Source organism: Hyaena hyaena, unplaced genomic scaffold (genome assembly GCF_003009895.1).
Source record: "Hyaena hyaena isolate Hyena2069 unplaced genomic scaffold, ASM300989v1 scaffold_64, whole genome shotgun sequence".
NCBI classification, from domain to species: domain Eukaryota; kingdom Metazoa; phylum Chordata; class Mammalia; order Carnivora; family Hyaenidae; genus Hyaena; species Hyaena hyaena.
Window position 1 is genome coordinate 2,877,128 of NW_024080698.1, and position 19,409 is coordinate 2,896,536.

The following is a 19,409-nucleotide window of genomic DNA, read 5'->3' on the forward strand; positions in this document are numbered from 1 at the left end:
AGAGGGAGAGAGGGAGAGAGGGAGAGAGGGAGAGAGAGAGAGAGAGAGAGAGAGAGAGAGAATGAATCCCAAGTAGGCTTCACACTCAGCATAGAGCCTGATGCAGGCCTTGAACCCACAAACTGTAAGACCATGATCTGAGCCAAAGCTTAACTAACTGAGCCACTGAGGCACCCCACCCTTTTCTAACTTATAAATGCTCATGGAGCAGAGGATACAAACAATAATGAAATGGATAGTTTTGTACAATGAATGGCCTATTATGTTGTTTTACCTTTACAGAACAGGACATTATGATTTTTTTTCTTCCCTCCCATCCCCCCAGAATAGGAAATACTTTAATACTTCCTGGCATAAATAAATTTTCAAAAGAATGGATCTCTCTTTTTTTGGGGTAATATTTTGCTTTTTTTTTTTTTTTAAAACATTTTAACTGAGGTGTAACTGATACGGGAAAACCTGCACATATTTAATGTATCCAAATTGACAGATTTGAAGTGAGTTCCCCAGCTGCTGAACAAATGAGAAAGGACAGCGAGGAAAGGCCAGGACTCACCTCCCGCTGTGCTGACAGGGCTCGCGCAGGCCCAGAGCAGGGCTGCAGGCTCCCAGGCTGTGAACCGCCTCCGTGACCTCTTGCAGGGAGGGGCACCACCAGTGCTTGTCTCCATCTGTCAGGCCAAAGGAGAGCAGAGGGTTAGTCAGGGAGGGCAGAGGAGGACAGGCACACGACTCCCACGGGAGGGCTTGGCATGACAGCCCCCTGGCCCAAGGGGACCCGCGTCTGCATTCTCTGGGACCACAGCTGTTTTCTGGAGCAATCAAGCAACAGCGGTTTTGAGACACCTGCAGGAGCTTTGGGAAACTGGCTGTTCATATTCTCCTGTCTTCAAGCTCTGGCCACCTTCAAGTGCGAGGGCTCCAGCAGAGCGCGAGGCTGCCCAGAGCGGAGCCAGATGAAGACACCTAAACCAGAGGCCTCAAAACTGCAAGATGCGGGACACAGGAGAGTCTCTGCAGCCCCAGGACCTCTGCCACCTAAGGGCTGAGGCCAGCTCTGAGCCTCCTGCTGACTTGACACAGCCCTTGCTGCAACATGTGGGTACGCCCAGGTCCACCATTCCAGACGAGCGAGGGCACTCTCTGCAGCCTGGGAGGTGTCTTCGCAGCCAGCTTGAGTTCAAAGTACTATTCTCTCTCGACTGTTGTGACAAAACGTGAATAATCTGACCACACCAACAGAGAGGGAAAACCTTCTGTACTCGGGGGCTTTTCTTACGTCAGACTACTTATGGGCATTTTCAGAATCAGGAAGCTAGGAAAACAAAAGACATGGAGGATGGTATTTCCCAAAGATGGCTGCAAGAGTGTCTCCTTCGCATGCGCTCTTCTGCGCTCTTCTGCGTGGTGACCTCTCCACACCCCAGCAAGGGGTGGAGTCCATGTCCACACACTATCATTCTTCTATATTATCTTACTGATTGATTGATTTTGCTTCTCGTCTCTCCCTGTTAGAATGTAAATACCCCTCCACCCCTGCACACCCAGTGCCTACAGGAGGGGTTGGTGGGTGGGAAAGCTCAATGAGAGAATGAGCTGAATGGAGAGAATCCTAAACAAAGCTGATTGAGTAGTACCTGAATAAGAGGGAATCTTCAGGTTCCCTGTTCAGATAAGCTGGCAGCATCAAGAACCTTGACAAATGTTGAATTTGACAGCAGGTGATGCGTCAGAATCAGGAACTTGGAAACTAGGCTAGGCGCGCATTAGTAGCATATGCTTGACCCTCTGCCATTCCAGGGGTGCGCATTCCCTCTGAGACGCCCACCTCAGTGGATCCCCATGGGCTAGAACCATGCCAGGTGCCCAAGATAAAAAGGTGGCTGGGTGGAGACCTTGACCTCAGGCGCTCACAGCCTAGGAGGGAAGGGAGCCAGGCAGATAAATAAACACAAGGGCATGTGCTCAAAATCAACCAAAGCAGGTGGAAGGTGCAGTCTGCTCAGAGGGGGTGTTGCTTGGAGGTGGGGGGAGCAGGGAAGGTGAGGAGTTGAGGCACAGGTAACGGGCAAAGGGACAGAAATGACAAAGGCAGACGCAAAAAACAGCATATCATGTCCAGTGACTCAAGGCAAGGAACAGAGCATCCTAAACTCCATAAGAAGTTCCAGCAAGAGTCTGGTATGGCTGCAGAGCCAGCAGCTGGGGGAATGGCCGGCAGGGGGTCTCTGAGTCTCATCCAAGGACATCTCTTCTGCTGGCATCGGGTGTCTCTCTCTGGAAATGTATATGGGTCGGGGCTCACCCAACAAGTAATTAGACTCTTGGAGGAGGAAAAACTTTCTTGTTTGTTTTTTTTCCTCTCTGGCAACTTAACAAGTAAGAGTAATGATACCCCTTGCCCACTGCACAAATGAGGTGGGAAGAATGAAGTCTGCAAAACACAATGAGATTCCACTAGAGAGAGAGAGCTGTTTACTAGGGCCCTTGGGGGACTGTGCACGTACACACACGCATGTGTGGGCAGGCCAATGAACTTTCCAGGCATGTGCAAAGAGAATCCACCGCGGTGAGGCCCTGGAGACCCAGCTGGGCAGGAACAGCCTGCCAGCAGTGCAGGACCCCAAAGGGTGCTGTGCATGGCCACCTTCTCACCGCTCCTTGGCCCGTGCAGGTGCATCAGCTGCTTTAAGACCCCTGGGAACAGCAGCGCAGGTGCCACCAGCTTCAAACCTGGAGCCGTCCGTCTACTGTCTCCCTTCCCTGCCCCCACCCAGTAATTACTCCACACCACAGCTTGACCAGGCTGATGGGACAGGAGCAGTTTCAGAGCAAGGGACCTGGGATGCCTCGGGATAAACCAATCAACAGCCCTGGAATCTGGTTAAGCGACGACAGGCACCCCAGAGCCCATAATTAACACTGCCTATAAGTAGGCCATGTGCTCAGCTTTTCCTGAGCGCTGTTTGTCCCAAGTGGGGGTTTTCTGGAGGGCTTGACACAGAACCAAACTCAGACACAAGGCTCTGGTTCCAAATCCCTAACTCAGTTTCTCCACACCCACACCACAGTTGTTTGAGGTGACTCCCCAGAGGAGCATCGGGGGCCCTGTGCCTTTTTAAATGCCACGGCTAAAAGCCCTGAGCATCTGGGCTCTGTTTAGAGACTGTGATTCTGAAAGCATCCCTTGAGGTGGTTCTCCTGGGATGGAACTGATGCTTCGGGGGAAGGCAGGGGAAGAGAAGCACTGGGCCTAAAATAAAAGTGACTTTTCCATCTGTGCCTCAGAAGAAGCGTTGCTTCACGTAACACCACCGCCTCCGTTCTCCTGGCACTACTTGCAGGGAATGGGAAAACCAAATACATCCCAAGAAGCTCCCTGCTCGACATGCTGGCCCCAGCGGCTCCCCTTCCTAGGCCTCTGTCACAGCTTCTCACCCACCAGCTCCTGTCTTGGGCCTTAACAGTCAGATACAGGGCACAGGGTCCATGGGGTTCTGGTCTTTTTCACCCCCCTCCCCATCCTCCAAATTGAATTGCTAATGATGAATATTCTGGGGTGGCTACCTTGAGAGGGCCAACCATGTGCCTGGGTCTTGATTCCCTGACACCATCTTAAGGACCCTACAACTCTCCAGGAGGGGTTCCCCACCAGCTTCAATACGGGGTGGTGGTTCCTAAAGGAAAGTAAGATACTGACCCATCAGACTGGGCCCAGATCCCAGCTGGAGTGTGAGACTCACCGCATTTACAATCTGTTAAAAAACAAAATCCAGGGGCACCTGGGTGGCTCAGTCAGTTAAGCATCCCACTCTTTGTTTTGGCTCAGGTCATGATCTCACAGTTTGTCAATTTGAGTCCTCTCAGGCTCTGTGCTGATGGCGCAGAGCCAGCTTGGGACTCTCTTGTCTCTCCCTCTTTGCCCCACCCTCCCTCCCTCCCTCTCTCTCTCTCTCCCTCTCAAAACTAAATAAACTTAAAAAAAAAAAAAAAACCTTTAAAAAAACCCACCCAAATCCAACCAAGTAAATTTAAGGATCAAACTGGCTTTATGAACCAGCAATTCATGAACCAGGCAGCACCCCACCTGTCAGGCAAAGGGGTTTTCCAAGGAGTTGTACAAAATGGCAGGTTTTTAGAGGAAGGAAGGTGGGATGAGAAAGCTGTTAGCAAAAGGAAAGAAAGGACTGTTCCAAGCAAGGCCACCTCCCCTCAGTGACAAAGGGCAGGGCGCCTTATTATACAGATTACCTCAGGAGTGCCTATCACACAATTCCTGACTGACAGACTGACACTTCAGGGGAGGCTGAAACTGCCATTAGGTTAGTATTAAGCCCTGGTTTGGGGACTTGGCCTATGTGACATCATTTTGGGCTTGTGGGTATTCTTTTCAACACATCTTAGCATTTCTAATCCTCCCAATAACTTAACTTCCCTCTGTACTTTTTCTTTAATGTTTATTTAGAGAGAGAGAGAGAGAGTGTGTGTGTGTGTGTGTGAGCAGGGGAGGGGCAGAGAGGCAGAGAGAGAGAGAGAGAGAGAGAGAGAGAATCCCAAGCAGGCCTCACTTAGCACAGAGCCTGACACAGGGCTTGATCTCATGACTAAGAGATCATGACCTGAGCCAATATCAAGAGTCAAACACCTGGGTAGCTCAGTCAGTTAAGTGTCCGACCTCGGCTCAGGTCATGATCTCATGGTCCTTGGGTTCAAGTCCTGCATCAGGCTCTGTGCGAAACGTTTGCTCAGAGCCTGGAACCTGCTTCAGATTCTTCAGATGCCTCTCCTCCCCTTATACTCTGTCTCTTAAAAATAAATAAATGTAAAAAAAAAAATTTTTTTTTAAAAGAGTCAAATGCTTAACTGACTGAGCCATCTAGGTTCCTGCCCGCACTTCTGTATTTAAATTTACACTTGTAAAATATCACCCGCTTTAGTCAATCGGCCTTAGCCTGTCATTTAAACTTTAAGCACTCAGTAAATGGTAACTGAACACCAGGTGTTGTTCTAAATGCTGGGGGCCCAGTAGAGAACAAAAGAGACAATGTTTTCTCTCCATGAGAAGTTGTCTCATGGAGCTGATGGTTTAGCAGGGAAACAGACAAGACACACGAAAAATAAATACACAGAACGATGCTGGGTGGCATAAATGGCAGAGAAGGAATGTAGCTGGGGTGCTGCAGGGGGGCAGCTACAGACAGGAGGAGGAGCCCAGGGAGCACTCTGAGTCCAGGCTGCCATTCCTTGTTGACTTGGGCCCAGCCTGGAGCCCAGGGTGCTGAAGGGGTGAGGGGAGGAGCACACAGAGAGGGAGGAGGGAACTGCCTGAGACAGGGACGCTGAAGGGACTCGAAGGAAAACTGCTTTTCGCTCCTTTTCCAGCGTCTGTTCTTGCTAGGACCTGCTGCCCTACCTTGCACATGCCTTACAGTACAAAGAATGGAGGTGCGAACTGTAGAGGTCAAGGAGTTAATGATTTCTTTGCAATTTTCCAGCACAGTAGATAACATCTAAGGAGGGACCGGGTGGGTCATCCATGTACGTGTTCCAAATGGCTTGACGTTAGACACTGTGACGCCAAGACCCCCTGGCTCCAGAGCATAAGTGACTTAGGGAGAACACCTGGACCCCTGTCCTTGTTCTGACCAGTTCCCGGGTACCTGAGAGGACTCGCACACCCCCCTCAATAAACCCCCAGACCCCACGCAAATGAGAGGCCCACTTTCCCAGACCCTCCATCCGCTATACTCTGTCCCTTATGCTGCTCAGTAAACTCTGCTCTCACTTCCTCCCAGTTCACTTCGATTTCTACCCTGTGCGAAGCCTGTGGGACCCCCTCTGGGTCCTCGGCTGGCTGGCCCATATCACACCCACCCTGCAGACTGAGGCAAGGAAGAAGGCAAAGGGAAGCAACTGGTCTTAGGAGGATGGAGTGATGTTATTATCAAAGGGATCCATGTATGTGGTAAAAACACAAAATTCCATCAAGTCCGTACCTTAAAAACATGAACATCTCATCGCCCCAACAACAGTGTGAGCACAGGATGGAGCCCGGCATTCTCCCGACCCTGACGCTGCCTCTCCTACGGACAACTGTGTGCCCGGGACCCGGATAAGCTCTGACCCACCTTCTCTTCTTGCCTCTCATGTCTGCTCCTTCTCTGGACAGCTCTATCTACCCACGTCTTTCCAGTCTTCTTTTAATCCCTCCTCTGCCATGCAATCTACCCCACTGACCTCTTTATTTTCCCTTTTCTACCCACTCCCCCTGAGCTGAGGCCCTCCCTTTAGTGCCCCCACAACCTCCTGCTTGCCTTGCTGTAACCCAGCCTGCATGCACCCATCCCCCCACACTCACATATACACCTCCATATCCACCCAGCACATACATCCTCACATATACATCTCCATATGCACTCACCACACACCCCCACACATACATCCTTACATCCATCTACAACACACACATCCTCATACACTCATATACACCCCCATATCCACTCACCACACGCACCCTCACACACTCATATACATCCCTATACCCACCCACCACACATCCTCACATACATATACACCTCCATATCAACTCACCACACACACAACCTCACACTCATATACACCCCTATATCCACTCACCACACATCCTCACATACATATACACCCCCATATCCACTCATCACACACTCATATACACCCCTATACCCACTCACCACACACACCCTTACTCACATATACAGCCCCATATCCACTCACCACACATCCTCACACATACATATATACTCCAATATCCACTCATCACACACACCCTCACACACACATACACCCCTACATCCACCCACCACATACACCCTCACACACACACCATATCCAGCCACCACACACATATCCTCACACACTCATATACACCCCATATCCACCCCACACACACCGTCACACACACATACACCCCTATATCCACTCACCACACAACCTCACATGCACACACATATATATCCCTAATCCACCCACCACACACACCTTCACACACATATACACCCCTATACCCACCCACCACACACATACTCTCAAATATACATATATACTCCTATATCTACCACCCCCAGACATATACTCCTATATCCACCCCCATTACACACTCATATACACTCCCATACCCACCCACCACACACACACTCTCACCCAGACATACAACCCTATATCCACCCATCATTACACATCCATACACACCTCTATATCCACTTATACACCCACCTGTCACACCCACACCCACCCTTCACACCCACTCATATATCCATCCACCGCACACATACCCATACACACATATATACTCCCATACCCATCTACCTACCACACACACACATCTATACATGCCACCCATCTACTCATACAACACACCCTACTCACTGCACACACACTACACCCATCCATAGACACTTCTGCACCACACCTACACCACATCCACACTCACTACGCACACACGACCCATCTGTACACACACCAGACACAGCCACCATCCAACATACACATACACACCACACACACCGTACATACCATCTCACACACACACGTCACACACACACACACCCATTCATACACACACATAGCCCCTATCCACCCCCCCCCACATAGTCTCCATTCCCCTCCCCCCCACAGGTCTCAGTCAGCCTCTAGACCTCTAATTGATGGGAGTGAGGGTGTGAACAGGATAGGTGACGCCGTCCCCAGGCCACCTCTCCTCTCTCCTGCCCTCTGTAACTCATACCGCTGCCAGGTGTCACCTAACACCATTGAGCATTCCTGGCCCCCTGTGTAAGACAGACTTATATTGTGCCAAACCACTGAACCATTCATAACTCTAGTACCAGGTTCTGCTGCAAATGACAAAAAGACTAAAAACAAAACAACAAACTACCTGGGCTTAAATAAGCTAGAATTTTATTTCTCTCTGATGAAAAAGTACGGAAGTGGGTGAGCCACACTGGTACAGAGACCTGACTGATCTGGAGGATACTGGGTGCCTGCCGTTCTCGACATGTGCTTCTCCTTCTTAAGATCACCTCATGGTCCAGGATGGCTGCCAGAGGCCTAGCTGTCACATCTCAACTCCAGGAAACCAATTCTTTGCTTTGCTACCTTAGTATGCACTCTTGGGTTATTTTTAAGGATATAAGATCCCCTCAGTATGACTCAGGGAGGCAGCAGCAAACTACCCACTCACATTTAAAAAGCATGAATTTGAGTCTGATTTAGACTCAACCAAGAGCTTCCCGTGTAATGTCCCTGAATGCATGGCCTACCAGGTTTTCTCTCACTTTGGATTTCTGAACCTGAGATTTCTGGAATATTCCCAATCTCTAGATTAAAATGAAACAGAAGATAGCCAAATGCTGTCGAGGATGTGGAGCAACAGGAACTCTCGTTCATTGCTGGTGGGAATGCAAAATGCTACAGCCATTTTGGAAGACAGCCTGGCAGTTTCTTTCAAAACTAAACATACTCTTACCATACAATCCAGCAATTGCGTCCCTTGGTATTTACCCAAATGAACTGAAAATGTACAGCCACGCAAAAAGCTGCACGTGAATATTTATAGCAGCTATCCTCATAATTGTCAAAGATTGGAAGCTATGAAATGTCCTTCAGGAGGTGACCAGATAAACAAACTGTGGTACATCTACACGATGGAATACTGTTGAGTGATACGAAGAAGTAAGCTATCGTGCCATGAAAAGGCACCTCCAATACATACTGCTTAGTGAAAGGAGCCCAGTCTGAAAAGGTTACATACCACATGATTCCAACTATACGATATTTTGGAAAAGGCAAACTCTAGGGACCATAAAGAGATCAGGGGTTAACGGGAGTCTGGAGGGAGACGGGGAGGAATGAACGGGTAGAGCACAGAGAGAATTCAGAGCGGTGAAACTACTGTGTATGATACAGTAATGATGGACACAGGCCGTACATTCACCCAAACCTACAGAATGTACAACCAAAAGAGTGAACCCCAATTTAAACAATGGCCTTCAGTTAATGATAAGGTATCAATAATGGCTCATTAATCCTAACAAATACAGCATACAAACACAAGATGTCAGTAGTAGTAGAAGAAACTAGGTGCATATTAGGTTGGGAAAGGAGGGGGGTGGGTAGTATGTGGGCACTGCTTTCCAGTCAAATATTCCATAAGCCTGAAACTGTCCGAAAACGACAACAACAACAACAGAAAGGAAGAACTTCTTAAAAAAAAGAAAAGAAACAGAGGAAAAAGCCTCCAGACACAGCACCGTGGGCGGCACTTCCCCACAGTCTAAGGAATGGTGGTGTTCGCTGCATTCCGGATCAAGGACCCAGCTGAGAACCGAATGCTGTGGTTCTCAGATTCATCTGTACATTCTGGAATCACTGTAGGGAACAGCTTCACAAGTTACTGCCACCTGTGTCCCACCCGCCGTGACTGTGGTTTAATTAGTCTGGCTTGGGCTCTGGAATTTAAGAAAAAAATCCCAAGTGATTCTACAATGCAGTCACCTTGGGAAGCCAGCAAACTAATGAAAGCCATGGCCTTCACACCAAAACTGCACTGGGGGACTCACCCTCACATGCTCTGGCGGGTGCTGAGGGTGGGTGGGTGTGGGGAGGAACACAGAGGGATATCCCCACTCCACGTACAACCACAGCTCCCAGCCTTGCCTCCAAGCCCAGGAGCCCAGGGGTACTCAGAGGCAGCTGTTTACTGGAGTCATCTGGGGAGGTTTTAAAATATCCCTCTCCAGGCTGTACCCCACAACAATCTCAGAGGGCAAGATCCCTGCCTCGGCATGGGACAGCTCCGACACAGTCCTAGGGGAGCTTTATGATCAGGGTCCGAAGACAAATAATTAAGAAGTGCTTACCATATTCCTGTATGAGGTTTGTGCACTTGGCCAAAGTCCTCATAACCTGGCACTTTCTCAGCCTGGCTGCACAGTAGAATCAGGGAGCTTTAAAAGTCTGTGCCAGGCAGTGTTGTAAGTGTGTTCCAGAAACGGACCCTGCTGAGCCTCAGCAGCAGCCATGGAGAGGCAGCATACAACCCCAGCTGTGAAGGTGGTTGGACAGAGAGAGAGGCAAGTCAGAAGGCAAATGCTCCAGAAGGCAGGGACACGAGGAAGATGCCAGCTGGGCTGGGGTGATGCACACATGCCTGTCTCACCGGGGTCCCTGCATTCTGACCTCGGAAGATAGGATAGCATGTCTGGAGTTTGGCCTGCACACACAGCTCCACAGCTGACCAGGATCAGAGGGGCTGGTGGGGAAAGATGCTGATGTCCATTGCGGGCAAGGCACACATTCCTCGACACCCAGCCACACATTCAACGAATACCAGCTGAGTCCTACTGTACACTGGCTCGTGTAGCTGCCAGGAACTCAAGAGAACTTAAAGACAAGTGAAGCCACAGTCCCTGCGCTCTGGAGCTCACAGCCTAATGGGTGAGATGAGATGAGCCAAATAATGCACACATCAACTATGACCAGAGCCACAGAGAGTGGAAAGGGAGTGAGAGAGGGGACAGAGCTGGACAGGTCAGGGCAGACCTCCCCAACGAGGCCGCGCCAGCGGGGCTCACTGGTCCAGGGGCAGAGATGGAGTTGGGAAGTCAAAAGGTAGAGGCTGAGAAAAGGAAGATATCATCCAGGGAGGAGAAAGCGGCACATGCAAAGCCCCTATAGCAGGAGGGGAGATAAGCAGAAAAGGCCAGGGAGCAGAGAGAGCCAGGCAGAGAAGATAAAGTGATCTGGACTGAGGGTCCAGCCCACCACATAGGAGACCGTATGTCTTCACACAGTGTGAAGCTTGGGCTTTCTGGCTACCTGATTATCTGAGAAAGGGTGCTGTGCTGATTAAATGAGATAGGCAAAGCCCTGAGCTCCGTGCCTGGCACAAGCTGTCTAGAAATGTGAACTATTATTTTCAAGGAAACAACTTTTATTATCACAACAGACAATAATATGTTTTTAAAAGGAGGATCAATTATGAAGTTGAATTACTGTTATTGTCAGGTTCCAACTGAGACTTTGACGAGGCTGTGCTGAGCAAATGACATCTCTGAGGGAGCTGAGGGCTGGGTTCTCCAGGGTGGTCCTCAGGCTGTTTGCCTGCTCATTTGGACCTGCACAGTGTTCTCACAGTACCAGTGTGCAGATTAGGAGTGCAGCTGGATCCCAGCCTGTCTGCTTGGCCCAGAGACAGAGGCACCTGCCCCGTGAAGGTTACGCCCACGTAAGCAGAGGGTCGGGCCCTGGGCCCAGCACAGATGTGCTCCCTGCATGCGATGGTTACTGCCACACCACCACGGGAGATGGAATCCACTAGCAAGGCTGTATGGAGCCCCAAGGGGCAGCTGTCCACAGGCAGGGCCTCCGCCTAGGGAGGCTCCAGGAGGCTCTGAGTGGGCTGTCTCCTACCACTCCAGCAGGAGGCTGTCCCGACCACCATGAAACACAGATCAGGTGAAGTGGGGACAACTCCTAATAAGACAGTGAAGAGCAGGGGCATCTGGGTGGCTCAGCTGGTTAAGCATCTGACTTCATCTCAGGTCATGATCTCATGGTTCCTGAGTTTGAGCCTCGTATCAGGCTCCATGCCAACAGCTCAGAGCCTGGAACCTGCTTTGGATTTTGTGTCTCCCTCTCTCTGCCTCTCCCCTGCTCATACTCTTGTCTTTCTCTCTCCAAAATAAATAAACATTAAAAAAAAATACAGTGAAGAGCAGAAAGGGTCAAATGAATCTATAGACTAAGGGGATGTTGACTGCTTAAAAATCATCTGAGAAGACAAAACAAAAACCAATCATCTGAGGATAGGGTGAGACAGAAATGGCCAAAACGGAACTAGACAAATTAAGAAGAGGGAGCAGAATACTTGTGCTGCTTTGCTCCTTTGGTTTATATAATGATATCTGAGTCATAAAGAAGTATGTTTTCGTTTTGATAATAGCTATCATATCGTGAGTGTCCACTATATACCAGGTGCCTCACCTATGTTATTACCGCCAACTCTGAAAATAATCTTGAGTGTTCAGTGCTGGCCACTCAGGTGAGGACTCTGTCAGTCTGATGGCCAAGCTCCATCTGCGTCCTGACACTGTTCCATGCCGCTGCAGGGGTCTTCCCAAGGGAGTGGCTGTCAGACATCCTGTCTCCACTCCAGCCACCCCATCCTATGCTCTGTCGCCCATTATGCATCCCCATGTTCCCACGATATGTCAAAATTCCCAGCAAGGCATAGTCTGCAGCTCTAATCAAAGAATGCTTTTAGTGTTCTCCAAAACTTTTTTGATGGTATATATCTATCAATAAAGTTTTTAAAATTTATACCTCCGACAAATGTACATTTATAAGCTCTAGAAATTACCGTGGTGCTAATATGCCATGTACATGATATATTAAAAAGGGAACTTCAAAAACATGAGCTACGGTGAACGTGAGACAGGAAACTATCAACACCCTAGAGGAGAAAGCAGGAAACAACCTCCTTGACCTCCACCGCAGCAACTTCTTACTTGACACATCCCCAAAAGCAAGGGAATCGAGAGCAAAAATAAACTGTTGGGACCTCATCAAGATTAAAAGCTTCTGCACAGCCAAGGAAACAACCCAGAAAATTAATAGGCAACCAACGGAATGGGAAAAGATAGTTGCAAATGACATATCAGATAAAGGGTTAATATCCAGAATCTATAAGGAACTCACCAAACTCCACGCCCGAAAAACAAACAACCCAGTGAAGAAATGGGCAGAAGACATGAACAGACACTTCTCCAAAGAAGACATCCAGATGGCCAACAGACACATGAAACGATGCTCAGCATCCCTCCTCATCAGGGAAATACAAATCAAAACCACACTGAGATACCACCTCACGCCAGTCAGAGTGGCTAAAATGAGCAAATCAGAGAACTCTAGATGCTGGCGAGGATGTGGAGAAACGGACACCCTCCTCCACTGTTGGTGGGAATGTAAACTGGTACAGCCCCTCTGGAAAACAGTGTGGAGGTTCCTCAGGAAACTAACAATAGAACTCCCTTATGACCCAGCAATAGCACTGCTAGGAATTTACCCAAGGGATACAGAAATGCTGAGGCATAGGAGCACATGTACCCCAATGTTCATAGCAGCACTCTCCACAATAGCTAAAACATGGAAAGAGCCTAAGTGTCCATCAACAGATGAATGGATCAAGAAGATGTGGTTTATCTATACCATGGAATACTACATGGCAATGAGAAACAATGAAATCTGGCCATGTGTAGCAACATGGATGGACCTTGAGGGTGTTATGCTGAGCGAAATAAGTCAGGCAGAGAAGGACAAATACCATATGTTTGCACGTATAGGAGGATTAGGAGGAACTTGACGGAGGACCAAGGGGGAGAAGAAGGGCAGAAATGGTGGGGGAAAGGGAGAGAGGCAAACCATGAGAGACTCTTGAATGCTGACAAAAACTGAGGACTGATGGATGTGGGGGGGAGGGGGGGATGGGCATGGAGGAGGGCACTTTGGGGATGAGCACTGAGTGTTATGTAGAAACTAATTTGACAATAAACTATTTGTAAAAAAAAAAACAAAAAAAAAAAACAAAAAAAAAAAAACATGAGCTACGGGGGACCTGGCTGGCTCAGTCAGTAGGGCATGAGACTCTTGATCTTGGGGTTGTGGGTTAGAGTCCCATGTTGGGTGTAGAGATTACTTAAAAATAAAATGTTAGAAAAAAAACGTTGAGCTACTTAAAAATTTTTTAAAAATAATTTAAAAAAAAATTTTTTTTTTTTTTTTGAGAGAGAGAGACAGAGCATGAGCACAGGAGAAGTGGAGGTGGGTGGGGAAACAGAATCTGAAGCAGGCTTCAGGCTCCAAGCTGTTAGCACAGAGCCTGACATGGGGCTCGAACACACAAACTGTGAGATCATGACCTGAGCTTAAGTTGGACACTTAACCGACTGAGCTACCCAGGCGTCCCAAGTTTGAGCTACTTTTGACACACAAATAATAATAATAATAATAATAATAATAATAATAATAATAATAATAATAAAAGAGCTACTATGATTTAAGTTTCCACTTTAAAAAACTGGAGGAAAAGAGAGAAGATCAAAACCCAAACAAGCAGAATTTGAAAGGAAATAAGGGTAAGCAGAAGTCAATGAAACAGAAAGCAGAGAAACTATAAGGAAAATCAGTGAAACCAAAAGCTGGTTCTTTGAGATCAACAAAGGTAATAAACCTGTAACCCAACTGACAGGAAAGAAGAAAGAAACAAATTACCAATATCAGAATAAGAAAGAGGCCATCATCACTGATCCAACAGACATTAAAAGGATAATAAGGAAATATTATGAACAAATCTATGCCAATACATTTGACAACTTAGGTGAAATGGACACAAAATAACAGAGCTCACTCAAGAAGAAACAAATAATGTAAATAGCCACATATGTATTTTAACAAGTGGATTTGTAATTTAAAAATCTTCCCATAAAGAAAACTCAAGGCCCAGATGGTTCCACTGGCTAATTTTACCAAACATTTGGGGAAGAAATAATACCAGTTCCACACAAAGTCTTCCAGAATACCGAAGAAGAGCAAATACTTCTTAACACGTTCTATGAAGCCAGTATTACTCTGACACCAAAACCAGGAAGAGAAACCTACAGACTAATATCTTCAGTGAACATAAATGTTAAAAATTCTCAACAAAACTTTACCAGATTGAATCCAACAAAACATACAAAATTAATACATCATAACCAAATAGGATTATTCCAGAATGTAAGGATGCAAAAATAAACATTCAAAAATCAGTGTAATTCACGATATTAAGGGACTGAAGAAGAGGGGCACCTGGGTGGCTCAGTTGGTTAAGTGGCCAACTTCAGCTCAGGTCATGATCTCCTGGTTCATGAGTTCAGGCCTCAAGCCTGGAGCCTGCTTCAGATTCTGTGTCTCCCTCTCTCTCTGCCCCTCCCCTGCTTGCACTCTGTCTCTCTCAGTCAAAAATAAACAAACATTTTAAAAAAAGAAAGAAACTGAAGAAGATCTAAATAAATGGAAAGACACCCCACGTGCATGGATTGGAGGGCTTAAGTGTGTCAATATGCCCCATACTGATCTATAGATTCAGTGCAATCCCAATAAAGACTCAGGCAGAATTTTTTTTTTTTTTGGTAGAAAATGACAAGCTCATTCTAAAATTTATATAAAAATGCAAAGGACCTAGAAGAGCCAAAAAACTTTGAGAAAGAATGAGGCTGAAGGATTTAAACTATCTGATTTCAACACTTAAAAAAACTACAGTAATGTAGACAGTGGGGATAAAATTAGACTTATAAATCAATGAAACAGACTAGAATTCAGAAATAGACCCACACATATATGATCAATTGATTTCTGAATAAAGGTACTACATTAATTCAATTCAGTCAGAATAATCTTTTCAACAAATGTGTTGAAAATGTGTTGGTACTGAGATACCACCTCACACCAGTCAGAGTGGCTAAAATGAGCAAATCAGAGAACACGAGATGCTGGCGAGGATGTGGAGAAACGGGCACCCTCCTACACTGTTGGTGGGAATGTAAACTGGTACAGCCCCTCTGGAAAACAGTGTGGAGGTTCCTCAGGAAACTAACAATAGAACTCCCCTATGACCCAGCAATAGCACTGCTAGGAATTTACCCAAGGGATACAGAAATGCTGAGGCATAGGAGCACATGTACCCCAATGTTCATAGCAGCACTCTCCACAATAGCTAAAACATGGAAAGAGCCTAAGTGTCCATCAACAGATGAATGGATCAAGAAGATGTGGTTTATCTATACCATGGAATACTACATGGCAATGAGAAACAATGAAATCTGGCCATGTGTAGCAACATGGATGGACCTTGAGGGTGTTATGCTGAGCGAAATAAGTCAGGCAGAGAAGGACAAATATCATATGTTTGCACGTATAGGAGGATTAGGAGGAACTTGACGGAGGAACAAGGGGGAGAAGAAGGGGGGAAATGGTGGGGGAAAGGGAGAGAGGCAAACCATGAGAGACTCTTGAATGCTGACAAAAACTGAGGACTGATGGATGGATGTAGGGGGGAGGGGGGATGGGCATGGAGGAGGGCACTCGTGGGGATGAGCACTGGGTGTTATGTGGAAACTAATTTGACAATAAACTATTTGAAAAAAAAAATGTGTTGGTAATATTGTATAGTCATATGTAAAGAAATTAGCCTTAACCTTACACCAGTGAAATGGACCACTGACCTAAAAGTCTAAGACTAATTATAAAGTATTGAACTTATTTTAATTATAAAAAGTGTAAATGATAAAACTTAATTATGAAATTTGTAGAAGAAAACAAGAAAAGATCTCAGTGACCCAGGTTTCACAAATATTTCTAAAATATAACACTAAAAGCACCAATTATAACATATCAATAAATCATACTTCATTAAAATATAAAAACATTTGTTCTTCAGGACTACTCCTATGGTGCCTCTGTAGGATGGCCCCCATGAATCTTCCATTCATCCTACCCCATTAAAGCACCTTAAATTTCTTTCCATTGAGTTTCACTTCCAGAACATTAGCCCATGCTCACATAATGAGTGTATTTTTCATGACTTTGTGGCTCAGCAGGCTATTGCACCTTCTTGATTCTCAAAATTACCTGTGAAGCAACATGGATGGACCTTGAGGGTGTTATGCTGAGTGAAATAAGTCAGGCAGAGAAGGACAAATATCATATGTTTGCACGTACAGGAGGATTAGGAGGAACTTAACGGAGGAACAAGGGGGAGAAGAAGGGGGGAAATGGTGGGGGAAAGGGAGAGAGGCAAACCATGAGAGACTCTTGAATGCTGACAAAAACTGAGGACTGATGGATGGGGGGGGGAGGGGCATGGAGGAGGGCACTTGTGGGGATGAGGACTGGGTGTTATGTGGAAACTAATTTGACAATAAACTATTTGTAAAAATAAATAAATAAATAAATATTACTTGTGGAAAAAAAAACCATTTGTTCTTCAAAACATATGATCATACAAATGAAAAGGAAAGCCACAGACTAGGGGAGAATATTTGCAAAAAAACGTACTGACAAAGAACTGGAATTAGAATATATCCACGGGTACCTGGGTAGCTTAGTCAGTTGGGCATCCAACTCTTGATTTCTGCTCATGTCATGATCTAGCAGGTTCATGGGTTGGAGCCCGGCACTGGACTAGCTCTGCACTGTCAGTGTGGAGCCTGCCTGGGGTCTTCTCTCTCCCTCTCTCTCTCTCTCTCTCTGCCCCTCCCCTCCACTTCTTCTCTCTCAAAATAAACTTAAAAAAAAAAACACAAAAACATAACGCTTACAATTCAACAGAAAGACAACCCAATAAGAAAGTGGACCAAAAAACTAAATACACATTTAACTAAAGAAGATACACGGATGGCAAATAAGCTGATGCAAAGATCGTCAGTCCTTAGGGAAAAGGAAAATTAAAACCACAATGAACTACCGCTATATACCTATTATAAAGACTGATTAGAGGCCCCTGGGTGGCTCAGTTGGTTGAGAACCTGACTTCAGCTCAGGTCATGATCTCACAGTTCATGGGTTTAAGCTATGTGTCAGACTCCTTGCTATCAGCACAGAGCCCGCTTTGGATCCTCTGTCCCCCTCTCTCTCTGCTCCTCCCCCACTCATTCTCTCTCTCTCAAATATAAATAAACATTGAAAAAAAAGAAAAAAGATTGACTACACCTAAAGTGGTAGGGAATATGTGGAGCAACTGGAACTTTCCTACACTCCTGGTGGGGAGATGGTAGGGTCACTTTAGAAAACTGTTTCGCAATCTTTTTTCTCATGAAGCCATGAGATCCTGACCTGAACCAAAACCAAAAGTCAGACACTTAACCAATGAGTCACCCAGGCTCCCCAGTTTGGCAATGTCTTAAAAACTTAAACATATAGGGATGTCTGTCTGGCTCAGCTGGAAGAGCATAAGACTCGTGTTCTTGAGGTTGTTAAGTTCAAGCCCCAAATAAGGGTACAGAGATTACTAAAGAAAAAATAAACAAAAAAAAATCTACTTTAAACATACATTTATCATATGACCCAGCCTATCCACTCATAGATATTTACCCCAAGGGGAAAGAAAGCAGATGTCCATAGAAAGGCCTGCATAAGAATGTTTATAACTGATTTTAATAGCCCCCAAACTGAAAGAAAAAAGAAAATGTCCGTCAGTAGGGATAAGATATCCGTACAATGAAATACTACTCAGCTATTAAAAGGAATAAATTATGGATACACATAACAACACCGATGGATTTCAAAATAATTATCCTCTGTGAAAGAAGCCAGACAAAAAAGAGTACCTATTGCATGATTCCATTTATATAAAATTCTAGCGAATGCAAACTGATCTGTAGTGACAGAAAGTAGATCAGTGATTTCCTAGAGGCCAAAGGGAAAGGAGAGATAAATTTATTACATAAATGTACAAGGAAACTTTGAGGGCATTGGACATCATTATCTTGATAATGATGACAGTTTTATGGGTATATACATATGTCAAGTGAATAAAATGCATGCTTTAAATGTATACAAGTTAATGTGTGTCAATTACATACCTCAATAAAACTTAAAAAAGAAAGATGGATTAAAATGTAAATATAGGTGTGAATTCTTTTATACCTGGTAGCTCATCCCACCTCAAGGGTCCCCCATGCTGGAGACCCCTGGTTTAGAAAATCCTGTCTGACTTGCATTCTGTAGACTGTGGCCTCTCCTGACATCCAGGGAAGAGAACTCTCTACTGGAGATAACTTCAGATGAATATCAAAGTGCCAGGAGAAATACAATGTAAGTAAATCTATAAATACAAAATATGTATTATGTGGACTGTGCATTAATTTTGCTTAAAAAGTAATCACAAGAAACTCTTAATAATGACTACTTGAGGAGAGAAGTGGCCACGGAGAGTGCGTGGGCAGGGAAGCTTTCACTTTTCCTTTTGCACCTTTCTCTAGTATTTGAATTTTATTTTCCCCCTTCTTTAAAAGATTTATTTTTAAGCAATTTCTACACCCAACATGGGGCTCAAACTCACACCCCTGAGATTAAGAGTCGCATGCTCCACTTACTGAGCCAGCAGGGCACTCCTGGTATTTGAATTTTCTGCACTTGATATATAGAATACTTTAAGATACTAACAACAGGGCTTACCTAACTAGCAAAGTTATTTGTCTTGGTTTTGTTTTGTTTTATTCTTTTTGCAAGAAGCAATCTTATAAATATTATCTGAGAGGGAGCAAGGAAGGAAAGTAGAGAAGAAGAATGGAGACAGAATACAAGTAAACAATGACTCACAAAACAGGGGCCTG

At 45.8% G+C, this 19,409-nt stretch overlaps 1 protein-coding gene across 4 annotated transcripts in view; it reads right to left on the minus strand.

Moving 5' to 3' along the window:
* FAM178B (family with sequence similarity 178 member B) overlaps nucleotides 1-19,409 on the minus strand; it is a 115,961-nt gene that overhangs the window by 45,416 nt on the left and 51,136 nt on the right. For all 4 annotated transcript variants that reach the window (XM_039232455.1, XM_039232454.1, XM_039232457.1 and 1 more), the window contains exon 9: nucleotides 557-671. In XM_039232455.1, the coding sequence (XP_039088386.1) occupies nucleotides 557-671 (115 nt within the window). The remainder of the gene's footprint in view (nucleotides 1-556; nucleotides 672-19,409) is intronic.